The following is a 12,500-nucleotide window of genomic DNA, read 5'->3' on the forward strand; positions in this document are numbered from 1 at the left end:
GGCTGGGGCACGCTCACCAGCACAACTAGCCCCCCGTAGCATGGGCTACCAGGGACGTGGCTCCAGGAGAAGCTGGGCAGGCCCTGCTTTAAGTTTGATTATTTTGGTCCCTGAGCAAAAAGAGCAACGAACTCTTTCTTATCCCAGCAGAACGCTGGCCTCTTGCGGGTGCCCAGCGTGCTCTCCAACCTTGACACAAGGCCTCCACGCGCCTTCACGGAGGTTTCCTGCAACTCCGGGGAAAGATTCTGACTTTTTTTTCCTTTTAAATGAAAGCATGCCCTAAAAATTTCAGCTGCTATTTTGGAGACAACCTAGCTCTTCTTTTAATTTCAGAATAGATACTATACAAGCTGATCAGCAATTAATCTGAAATTACTAATGATTTGCATGTACTTTTGGCACAGTCCTACTATGTCCTACCAAATTATGCAGCAGCCTGTGATATTCAAATTCAAAATCCTAAAAATAGAATACAATTATATAAAAAAGTCTTCTGTTTAAAACAAATACCTACTGTTATTTTCGCAGTTACTTCAGGTTTGTTTCAAAGTTGGATGCCAAAGGAAGATTTATCATAACTGTGGCATGAGACATTTCACAGCTTACATTTAAGCAATAATGGAATACAGTCAACAGTATAATGATATCAACATTTCCTCTCAATAAACCAGGCTCTAATGTCCAAACTGGATTGTGAGCTATGGCTGAGTACAGAATAGCTCCTACAGAGTAACTACAGCAGTAAGTAACTTCAGTACAAGAATCTCTCCATAAAAACAAATTTTATTCTGTGGCACAAAGCAATAATCATCTTTTGCTGTTGATTAAATGTTGAAGCAAAGTTAAAGCATTTAATCAACTGCAAAGCCCATTTAATGTAAGTGTACTCCAACACTGTAGACATTATTGATATTATATATGAAGGGAAAATGTTTATCCAGTATATCTCACAAAACCACAATTTTCTCCTTGGAGGATTTGGAATGTGGCTGTGCCAATCTCTGAAAACCTTTCTACTGATGCTGATGCTTATTTAGGGTATGTGCTTTACATGAATAACTAAATAGGCTTATACACAAGTAACAATAAATAATTCTAATCCTTAGTATGTATGTATCAGTTTCCATCCATAGGTCATCAAGTGCTTTAGAGAGGAGTAAAATTTCTGATTTTAAAAGACATGTGACATTTAGGAACAGGAAATTTCAGCTCAATATTCACAAAACGAGCTAGTGGTTCTGATGCTCCACTGGGAATAAAGTTTTCAGATCTCTGTGTCTTTTGCACAAAGTAGAGTGGCGGGTGTATTTTTTGAGCATTCTGCCTCTGACAGCATCAAAGCAGGACACCCCGAAAACACAGCAATGCAAACAATGAAATATTGGGAAAAAAAAGCCCAGTCTTTTTAACGACTTGCTCAGCAATCACTGAGGATTTTCTATAATGCCTCTGAGTACTCCAGCTCCAGATGACCCAGCAATTAATTCAGCACCTATAGGACAAATCTGAACTCAAGTTCAGACAGCGGTAACACCTCTGTGGTCAGTTAGCTATTTAGAGAAATGCAAATCTTGGCATAGAATAGATCAAGGGTTGGCTGCCCAAACTAATCTTCTCTTGCAGTGATTATTCATCTTTCTTCCCGTTTAACTTCTATGAATGATGACTGGACACTGCGGAGTAAGAGGGGAAGTCCTCTTCATGTACAGCATCATTACTCATCTGCTGGCAGTGCGGGCAGAACTTACGCTGACACATCCCAAAGAGATGTTTTTTGGGAATACAAGGCAAGGCCCACAGACATGGCTACTCTCCCACCACAATTATCATCTTGGCATATTGAAAGTGGCCAGCCATGAGAATCCTCATCAGTCTCTGAAGTGATGGCTGGGAAAGAGACAAGGTCTAAAAATCTCAGATCCCGCACACTAGGAAATTAATTTTTGAAACATGAGCTGGTCACCCAGCGAAGCAGGCTGGGCAGCCAGTATACAGACAACTTCTGTGGCTGCCCAGGGTTGTCACTTGCTCAAATTTTGGCCTCAAGGAAGAGCCTATTTTCCAATGTGTCGATGGACAAGTCTGTTTCCAAACACAGGTCACACGACTCTGCCTATGCATAACTTAGGCATGGTAAAACACTATTCAGAAATAGTTTTAGATACCACACTTGCCCTTGAAGCCCTCTTCCCCTTTTATCTTGAAGAAACTAACAAACACAAGAAATGGTCAAAATAAACACACGGACATATTACTAGGAAAACAGTGAGACAAACAGAAGGTAATTTTTGAGGTGATAGAATCATTTCAAACAGACTCATATATTTTCTCCCTGAAGAATTTACTTTTTTGGCTCAAAAGCCAAAATAGATGGTTTAGGTTTGATGCAGAGCCTGTTAAAACCAACAGAACCTCCCTTCTAACTTTAAATGACTGCAGGAAAAAATCACAGATTTTAATTTCTTTGCACTGCACCAAAAAAAAAAAAAAGAAGAAAAGCTTCACCCTCAGTACACAAAACTGTTGCCAGTAAGTCATCCCCCATCACCCTACACAGTTTCCATTGCATCTTTCAAATAAGGACTCAGACACTCAAGACCATGAAGGGAACAGAGTAAATAAAAGGTTAGAATATAATCATTAAAAATTCTTTCACTCTCTAGAATTAAATTCCCCCTTTCTTGCTATTATGCTTCTACGAGCAGATGCAGAGATGCCTCCGGATGGTGGGTGTATGGGACCTCCCAGTTTAACAAGGGGAACCCCTGTGACCAAGGCCTGCTGAGACCATTTTCCACATAAATGGCCTGGATTCAGCTTGACGTCATCCTCCCTGTAAATCTTACTTGACTCATGGCCAAGAGTATGGGGGTCCATCTTGTAGGGTCGCTGGGCTACTTAGCCAAACTCTTGTCATCTCACCTCACTACTCACAACTCAGGCAGGAAAAATTGAAGTTACATGTCCCCGTATCTGGTATCTACCTCCAGCCCAAGGGCTTTTCTCCTTATAAACAAATAGGAAGGAGGTAAAAGCAGAGAGGGAAAAGCAAACATTTCCAAAAATAGAAAGCTGAGTGAGGAAAAAGAGCGAACACGGAGATTAGTAGAAGGCATATAGGCAGCTGCTTATTTTCTTAAGGACCTTAGCTTGTAACGAAAGGCAATATCAACGTCTGGCAGGAGGATACCAAGGCCCATACGACTGTTATCAAGTTTGACAGCTTTGTTCTCCACTAGTTCTACATCAAAATGAGCCAATAGTAAGAGAAGAAACATCTTCATCTCATTCATTGCGAGGAACCTCCCTGGACACATGCTGATCCCAGAGCCGAAGGGCATTAGGAAATACTTCAGTTTTCTTCCTGCCTTGTAGAATGTGGTTTTCTTTTTGCCATTCTCTATGTATCGATCGAATTTATATTCCTGAAAATAAAAGAGAAAGAGAGAGAGAGCGTGGTATCTAACAAGGCAGTTACATGAGTTGCTTTGTTTGCACAATGGTAATACTTCTGAAACCCAGAAAATAAGATAAAGACCAAGACAAGGAGCTGACAGCTTCTCCTTTTTAGTTGGTTCCCTCAAGTTTCATTAATTCACATTATTTTCCCTGCAAAGAACATTCCTTAAATCTACTTACTTAGCTTAGCCCTTTTACATCAAGCTCCTTCAACTTCCACGTCTCCTCCACTGAGTGTCTGGCCTATATTGATTGTAATTAAAACTTTGACCGCTTTGTAGCAGGGACAATGAACCTTAGTGGAAGGACAATTTTCTTGTAAAGCATCATACACGCTCAGTGTGGTACATACATCATGAATAAGGATAATCTCCCAAATTCTGCAAATGCCTATGAATAAATTAATGTATTGCACCGATCTTGTTCTTGCAAGCTAGAGCAAAACCCATCCTTCTTTTGCACCCAGTGGTGCAGATTATTCGAAAACCAGACCTGACGCCTTGCAGTCAATTTTCCCTTCAGCTGGAAACGGTTGCCGCTTAATTTGCCACATCTGACCTTCAGTTTGCTCCGGAAGCTGTGCACAAAGCAGGACAACCATCAGTGACTGACCATTATAAAGAGGGTGTTTTCAAGTAAGGCTTGGGGTTGCGCTTGTAACCTAGGTTCCATAAATTGAACATCTTTCTGGTTATTTTCCAGTAGCAGGATCCCTGTTTAGAGATAATTCATGTTTTTGAATGAAGGAGATCTGGCATCCTCACTCAGTCAACAGCAAATTAACCACTTACAAAATCCTCCTGCATGCTTTGAATAAAAATGACAGACACTTCTTGCTTATGGTCACTCATTAGCATTTGTCCTGCTTTGCATACATCTGCTATAGCAGCAGCCATTTGGAGCTGGCTGGGAACAAGTCAGTCAGACAGAAACCAACCTCAACTGATTAAAAAAGAAGCACACCACAATGAAAAATCCACTGATACTGATCTCCCCATTAGATTAAAGGCTCTGAAAATCATGCACTGCAGGTCTTGCTGTCGAGAAAAAACTGTGGCAGGGGAGGTGGTCTACGAGAAACAGAACAAGTACAAGGTGCACTGGAGGGGATGTAGCTTTGGGTGTTGAAGAACAGGAGCTTGTTTCTCCAAATGGCAGAGGCCTGGATTTTCTACAAAGATAAAGGTGATTATATGCATTTTTCCACTGACAAGTAATCCTTTTCAGTCTCTTTGAACCCCCCAGCCAAAAGGAAGCATGCCATTTTTTTTCCCCTGGTTAAGTTACTGCTTCATTTGAAGAAGCACAGTAACAAATGAAAGCCCAGAATAACACTTCTTCCTTAAAAAAAAGATTCACTTCCTGAAATGTAAATCCTGCTGGTCTAAAAAAGCACTGCTAAATATGACCTGTAATAGCTTAAAAAAACAACTCAACCCAACACAGAGCTCTTCACTTTGTTGGAACACTTCCACAAGGTGCACCCCTGGCATCTGGAACAATTAAGAACTGTGGTATTGAACACATAGACACACTGGGTCAAACCTTATGCTTTCTTTGTGATCTTAGGAGCCATCTGAGAGTCGAAATTACTTTTAACAAAAAATAAATTCGTGTCTAAGGAACTGGGAAAGCAGAAAACAAGTGTGAGACAGGAATGGAGCCAATGACAGTGGCACCAAACTCAGGCTTGTGCTGCTGAAGCCCCTCGGGTTGTACAGTGTTTCCTTAAAAGCTATTTCACTGGCTAAATAAAGACTAATTTCTGACAGTAAAGGAACTTTCAGCCATGCACAAGGCCTCCTTGGAAGAGACAGGGTGAAGGAAGGTGAAGACACTGAGCAAGAACAGGCGATGAAGTTCTGTGTGGATGGCCTGCTAACAGTATTATGAAAACTGAGCAATCTGTAAGTCTCCCTCTGTCACATCTCGTATTTAGCTTTGCTTGGGAAGCCACCACGCAGGGTTTCCTGCAGGGCTTCCTGATGTTTCGCTCTATGGGATTTGCGGAGTTCATTTACTAAGCTCTGTAACTTAGCCGAGTTAGGATTTAGGGGTTGAATTACCCACTTTATAAAAAAAAGACTCCTTTATTTAGGCTTTGATGAGAAAGAGGTCAACAATATATGCTTATACAATATGGTGCCAAAGCAGAAGATAGCTTGAACTTAAATTTATGTATCCAGGAGAAAAGCTTTGCTACAAAATTATCTCGTCAAGCTGCCTGTTTTCCCAGGGAAGTTTTCCCTAAATACATGACAAGCTCAAGACTGCACCTTTCAAAAAATTCATTCTCCATCTCTATCTGATCCTCAGTAGTTATTGTTGAAAGCACACTGCATATTTTAAGAACCAAACAGAACAGTGATTTCCCCACTTTTCGAGAGGGCCCATGTGCTGAAATCAATGTACTGCAATGTGTGGACTGCTCATTCACTATCAAAAAGATAAAATATATGAACTAAAGCTGTACTGTGAAAGCTGAGCAGAGCTGATACTAAGCAGATATATTCAAGCAATGGAAATATGGTAATATATTCCGGCAATTATTGGATAAGGGAAGGGATCAGTTTCCACACTGATGCTTTTGGTCTAGGACCTAAACAAACAGATGGACTTTTGACAAACCAATAATGTTCTCCAAAATAAGTGTTAAGAATAAAATGAGAAAAAGCTTATTTGTTAGTTGTTGCTTTTTAAGGATAGAAATATTAATCAACTATTTGCCAATATATGGATTATTTTTTAAATACCTAATTTTCTCAGCAGGCTTTGTCTTCATTTTTGGGTGGGAACACGGGCAGAGCCCTCCTGGATGTCATTCTCATTTTTATTGCTCCACTGTTGCTTGCTGTGACCATACCTGACACCTGCTAACTCCAACATGCTCCACACCTCCTCTCACTGAGGGTCGAGATGCTGTCCCGCACCAACAAGGCACTTGAATCTCATCTTTCCTCTGCAACCTCATATCCTGACATTCTGAAAGGGAGAGCCTCAGGGAGCAATGCCTCTAACATGGGTTTTCTAGAAAGATGTAAAAAATTCCAGTTCCCTTCTTTGGCTCAAGTGCCAAGGGTGGAAATCAGCATGACTGGGAGACAGCCATGTGCTTAGGAAAATGGGGATGAGGAACGGATCAGGTACAAGCTCTTGCTTCTCAGGCAGAGATGGCATTTAACAGCCTCAGCATACGCCCCTGCGCTTCCTCGGTGGCACCCTAGGCTGGGGACAGCAATCCGGGGGAGCAACCCAGTGGAGATGAGGACTATTCAATTTGCATGCAGGTGGTGAACTTCTGAAGCCGTATTAAGGCTGAGGCAGGGTGGATTAATTTCGAGTCTTTGATATTCATTAACTCGAGCGTCAGAGAAAAATACAAGGAGATGACACAATTACCCTCCGAGCTTCGCTGCAGAGCAACAGCTTTGCAGTCTCAAGTTCACAACACTCTACTAATTGATCAAGAAGGGGTGAATCTCTACGAAGGGAGGTGAAAAAGCATAAGGCTCAAGTAAGACACTGCTATTATAGGGCTTCAGAGAGTCAATGATGCTTTGGGGGCACTTAGCTAAATGGCTCACATTATTTGCTATTTAAACCACCTTCTATTATCCAGCTCTTCTTGGGTATCAAATGATCCACTGCCAAACAAAACCCACATTTATCCTAAAGTTTATGGTAGTCAACATGCAATTGTCAGTTCCTTTGAAAGCAGTTGCAGTCAGTCTCATCACCATATTTCTCTCTTCAGGCCATGAATCCTTTGACCTATAGGGCCCTAGAAAATATATCTGAAAGTAGGAAGATTTGTTCCACAAGAAGGAACAGCAGTACAAAAAAAAATCACAAACCCACAGATCACAAAAGGCTTGGCTGCTGCAATGTGCCTGGAGTAGGAAGGGTAGCACCAGCTGAATGTTTACCTTAGGATCTTCATAGACCTCAGGGTCCATGTGCAAAATCTGCGGGTAAAGGGCTATCCAGTCTCCTTTCCTCAAACTGACTTCTTGATTCCCTTCAAGCTTGAGAACAAAATCCTCCTGGCTGATGCGAATGTTCATGGAGGACGAGCACATTCGTAAACTCTCGTTTAAGGCACTCTCTGCGATTAAACAAAAGCGGAGTGGGGGGAAGCGTCAGAAATATGGGAGATGATTGGAAGTTATACATGGCTACAGCTGCTGCATCTCGACAGGTTTAGTAGGGCAGACTAAAGGAAAAAAAACAGAAAAACCAAACACCCAGAAACAAAACATAAAGCAGAGACCAGGAGGAGGCAATAAACAACCCCGCAGGGCTGGAGGGGGGAGCCGCGACGCTGCACCTCCCGATGTGATTCTCCCTGATGGTGCTGAGAAATCCTGTCGGCTGTAGGCAGCACCGAGTTTTGGGTGGAAAGTCATTATTCAGGCATCATGTTGAAAACAACGCAATCAAAAGACACGAACACTTTACGCTTTTACATGTATTTTGGCGGTTGCAAGCAAATACCAGTGAAAGCATCTACGGAGCTCTTCAGCTTGCCTTTCGAAAGCTCTTGGATGTAATGGCAGGAGAGTAATGGCAGTTAGAAAAAATCATTTCACTTGTTAATTCTGTAGTCATTCTGAAGATTTTAAAATTTATTTATTTTGTTTTCAGTGTGCTACGCTGCCAAATGATAGTGTCTGTTATGGTCAGAGTGAATGAAAGCAATTCATTATTTGCCTGGTAATTTTAAGAGAGAAAGACACTTTTAATTGGCCAAGAGCAAACAAAACATAGTCCTTTCAGGCTTAGGGAAGGCAAGATTTCTGTCTCCACCATCACATCCTGGAAGGCTCCAGAAGCTGAATGTCCTTGCTTTCCCAGTGGCCTTCACCTTTTGCTCCTAGCACGACAGATTTTATGGCTAATTTCCGGCAATTTATCCTGGCAGTTTGAGGAGGAATTCCTTTGGGAATAATATGCATAATTTGCATAAATCATTCTGATAGCATGTATATCAGCATGTAGCTCCTGTCTAGGGCTGCATCTCTCACTTTGTAATCAAAACTGACTATTTTTCCACCAGCATGTATGGGCACTGCTACATGCGACTTGATTCCTTCTAATCATCAGTGTGAAAAATGGCCTAAAATAGGGTTTCATTTGTACATAATAACCTATTTGTGCCTGCATTTATGTTCTGTGATATCAAATAAGCCTTCTCTAAGTGTTCACCAAGGCACTGTAACTGCTGCACCCAAAAGGTTAGTTTATTAGAGGCAGTAGCGACCCAGTGTAGATGCCTCTGAAAAAAAATAATAACAAATGTTCTTTCACTAAAAATTAAATCTGGTGCAGCATGCATAGCAAATAAAGTGGCCCTGGATGCTTTCTTGCAGGAGGTTTTTCCTTAAGCATGCATTTGTCTAAAGAAATGAGGCTGCGGTCAGCTTTGTGTGGCCAGCGCCGTGATTCAATGTGACGTACAGTGAGTCTGTGCATATTCTTTTGGACTGCCTTCGTTACTATAATCAGGCAGAGTCAAATCGGCTTGTTGGTGACGAAGCCAGAAAAGAACCCTGGTTCCAGAAGATGGCCTCTACTGCGGATAGCCACAAGGCACCTGACACGATAGATTTCAACTGGCAGCGCTCTGGCAACAAAACTTTACGCGGTACAAAGGAAGGGTCCAGCCTCCTCTCCCAGACTGTCTTCAACCTGCGGAAAATGGAGCGGGTAGCTCCACGCCGGTCCACCATTTGGAAATGGTGGCGGCATACGTGGCGACAGCAGAAATCAAACGAGGAAGGGGGAAGGAGGAGGGGAAAAAAAGCAACAAAAGAAAAATAATTATTGAAGAGCCGCTGCGAAATAGCGGGTTTGCGTTTAACCACCCAAGCAATGCGGTCACATCCTATCGGCGCACATCCTCCCAGAAAGCCCGCTGCCGGATCCCAAATGACAATTGGGCAGCATATCTTATGCAGAAGTTAATCACAATAATGGAGCACAAAGTGTGGCTTAGCGGTCAGATCGTAAATGACAAATCTGTTTTACCTTCCAGTACCAGTTATCTGTGGAAGGCAAGCTTGGCTCTCGCTCTGAGCGATCATGCCGATAATCATTAGATGACAAAAGTAATGAGTCACATTATGATCAACAAAGGAGAATGGAGCTTATATGGCTTTGCAGGCTCACATTAAAAAAAATAGACAGTCAGCTTTCCACAAATGCCGGAGCTATACATTGAGAGGAATGACAACCGCACAATAAACTGCAGCCTTTTCTTGCAGTTGTCATAGTTCAGCAGACACCAGCCATCGCTGCTGACAGACCAGCTGGGGAGCTTGGGAGGCCTTCCATTCTGCACCGTGAGGTACAGTAAATTACCCAGCACCGTAGAGCAACATCTGTTTCTGTGCTTGTGCCGAACAAACAAGGCAATTTAAAGCATACCAAGGGATAACCAAGCAGCAAATGAACATGACCCTCATTTTTTCCCCCCTTCTTACACACATGAGATGCTAAACTTCACTGTGCGAGCGCTACATAAAGCAGCCAGGCTGTTGTTTGATAAGGTGTTGTCAGAGAGATTTTACATATTTTCTGGTGGGGGGGGGAAGAGAGATCTCTCTCTCTCTCTCTCTCTCTCATAGTATTGTTATTCTTAGAATCCTCCCACTTCTCTCTTCATTTCTCTTATACTAAAGCTAGCACTTAGCTTCCAATTCATTCTAGATTTTTTTTTTAAAACTGTTTCAATATACTTATAAATATTCAGTCTTTAAACCCTAATTTGCTATACTTAGTTCACATGCCTTCAAGCATTTGTCTTCCAATTTCCACTGAATAAATGCGTACTAATGAGAAATAGAGCAAGCTGCTGAGGCAAAGCTGGGTGACTTGAGCCTGGCCTGCCACCAGCTTGTGATAGGCAGGCAAATTGAGTTAAAATGAAAAGTCTTGTCAGCTGAAATACAACATGGTAGCCAAACAGCAAGCTGTCAATCATCCAGCCAAAACAAGGGACCGCAGGTAATAAAAGGTCATTGCAAATCATAAATGCATTTGGCTTTCGTGGGCAAGTTAATTTTAATTAAACATGAACTTTATCTGTAAATGTTTTATAAAAGTTACTGTGTATAATGTATTGTTAATTTTACACTAACACATAGCAGGTAATAGGGTACTATAATTATTAGAGTGTATTGTAGGAAAATAGCTATTGAGTATGCAAATATTGGGGGGGGGTCATTTACCCACAGGCATCACGGTGTGCCAACACAAACAATGATCTGAAACAAGTACATTTGCATCTTACTAAGAACTAAATGGTACTGCCCAGCCCATTCCAGGAAAACATATTCATTTCTCTTAATCCAACCAACAATTTTAATGCTTAGCATTTGTGTTATGGCTATGCATTCCATATTAGCAGTTTTTGAGTTCCTACGCTTTCGTGTGTATGAAACAATTTTTCAAGCTGTGCTCTTTTTGCAGGAAATATCTGGGCTTCAACAATGACCTGGGGCAAGAATACTTCACCATACAAATGAATGGACTAATATTAAACAAACGAACTGCCTAAACATGCCCAGCATTAAAGATGCACTAAGTATATCTCTGCTTTACCCTTTGCATTTCCATTATAACCATAAAAACCGACAGACCATTCTCATGTGTCGTTTACCATATTAGAGCTCCGTTGTGAGCCATAATGACTAATAATGTATGTTACTCTGCGCACACAAATATGTGGATTTGGGTTTCGGGAAAAGTCTTACACAGACAAAACAAAGTGTGGTGCCCCAGAAATGCCATTGGAAAAAAATAATCAGGGACAAAATTTGCTAGTTTTGCTGTGGGTTGAAAATTTGGGGTTTTGTTATTAAAAATCACATACCTGTGCTTAGAATTTAGAAATAAATCAGGCCATGTTGTTCCCTAGACCCAAAGAATTTGACCATAATAACAACGTTGCTTCCTGGGAAAGGCTTTTTAGCAATTCTTGCTTATTCTTCATGGCATGAGGAATCCAAAAAAAGGCTCTTGTTATAGTAGGCCAAAAAGAGGACGGAGAATCAGAGCGCTTAAAACAGGAGAATGAGATGACAAGGTGATGAACATACAAGAATCCCACCTGGTCTGCCTTACTCGAGAGCAGGGACACAAATCCTGGTTTTCTGTGCTCTGGGTTGGCGCAGGGGGAGTGGGAAGAGCTCAGTCTCGGAGGTTGGGGCCAGCGAGCTGCAAGGGCAAAGGCAGTGCTGGACCACAGCCTTCCTGCGACGTGGGGATTTTTGGTGCGCAAGCCATGCAAATTGGGACCTCTGTCCCTCCTACACATTTATTAACAAAACATCCCTTTCCACTGAAGCATGAATTTAATTCTCTTATGGTACAGATTTTTTTTCTATATTATTATTTTATGGGACAGTATCCAGCCCTTTATGACTTAAGTGCCAGAAGAATTGAAATCTAGCTTCTGTTCATAACACATTATGTTTAACGCGATTATAAAATTTAACAAAAGCGTTACAAGAATACTACAAAGTAGGATGTGGCACTTTCCTCTCAACACATAAATCAAATGTTACCAAGGTACTTCAAGATTTCAAGGAGCAGCAGAGGAATGACACGGTTAATGTTTTAAACTGTTCATACCATTTCGCACCAGATGGTTTTAGCAAAGTACACGCTTTTATTTTCCTTATATCTACACTTCTGGGGTGCTTTGGGTGTTGTTTTTTTTTTCCCTTGCCATTCCCATATTGGTCTCCAAATACAAAATAAATTACCTCTTCACCTTCTTGCTGCTCAGTAGCTCAGTAACTTTCCTTTTTTTGGTGGACGCTGATGGATGTGAAGCAATTTTACTTGTGTTCCTTAGAAGTACATTAAATGCTTAGAATGTCATGCTATTCTTCGGAACTGTTCTTGTCATCAGATACCTCCCCTACTTCAAAAGCATCTTCCATCAGTTAGAGATAAATCTACACCAAAACAGCTGTGACTCCAGAACTACTCTTCCGCAGACTCACGCTACAAAAGATAAACATTAATGCTCT

At 41.5% G+C, this 12,500-nt stretch overlaps 1 protein-coding gene across 1 annotated transcript in view; it reads right to left on the minus strand.

Moving 5' to 3' along the window:
• Nucleotides 1-2,818: 2,818 nt before the first annotated feature.
• The window catches only part of LOC104626684 (25-hydroxycholesterol 7-alpha-hydroxylase), a 19,268-nt gene continuing 9,586 nt past the window's right edge, over nt 2,819-12,500 (minus strand). Inside the window, exons 4-5 of the mRNA XM_010294667.1 lie at nt 7,389-7,567; nt 2,819-3,428 (exon numbers count right to left, since the gene is read on the minus strand). Of these exons, the coding sequence (XP_010292969.1) occupies nt 3,132-3,428; nt 7,389-7,567 (476 nt within the window). The 3' untranslated portion in view covers nt 2,819-3,131. The remainder of the gene's footprint in view (nt 3,429-7,388; nt 7,568-12,500) is intronic.

This window comes from Phaethon lepturus, unplaced genomic scaffold, assembly GCF_000687285.1.
Source record: "Phaethon lepturus isolate BGI_N335 unplaced genomic scaffold, ASM68728v1 scaffold52699, whole genome shotgun sequence".
NCBI classification, from domain to species: domain Eukaryota; kingdom Metazoa; phylum Chordata; class Aves; order Phaethontiformes; family Phaethontidae; genus Phaethon; species Phaethon lepturus.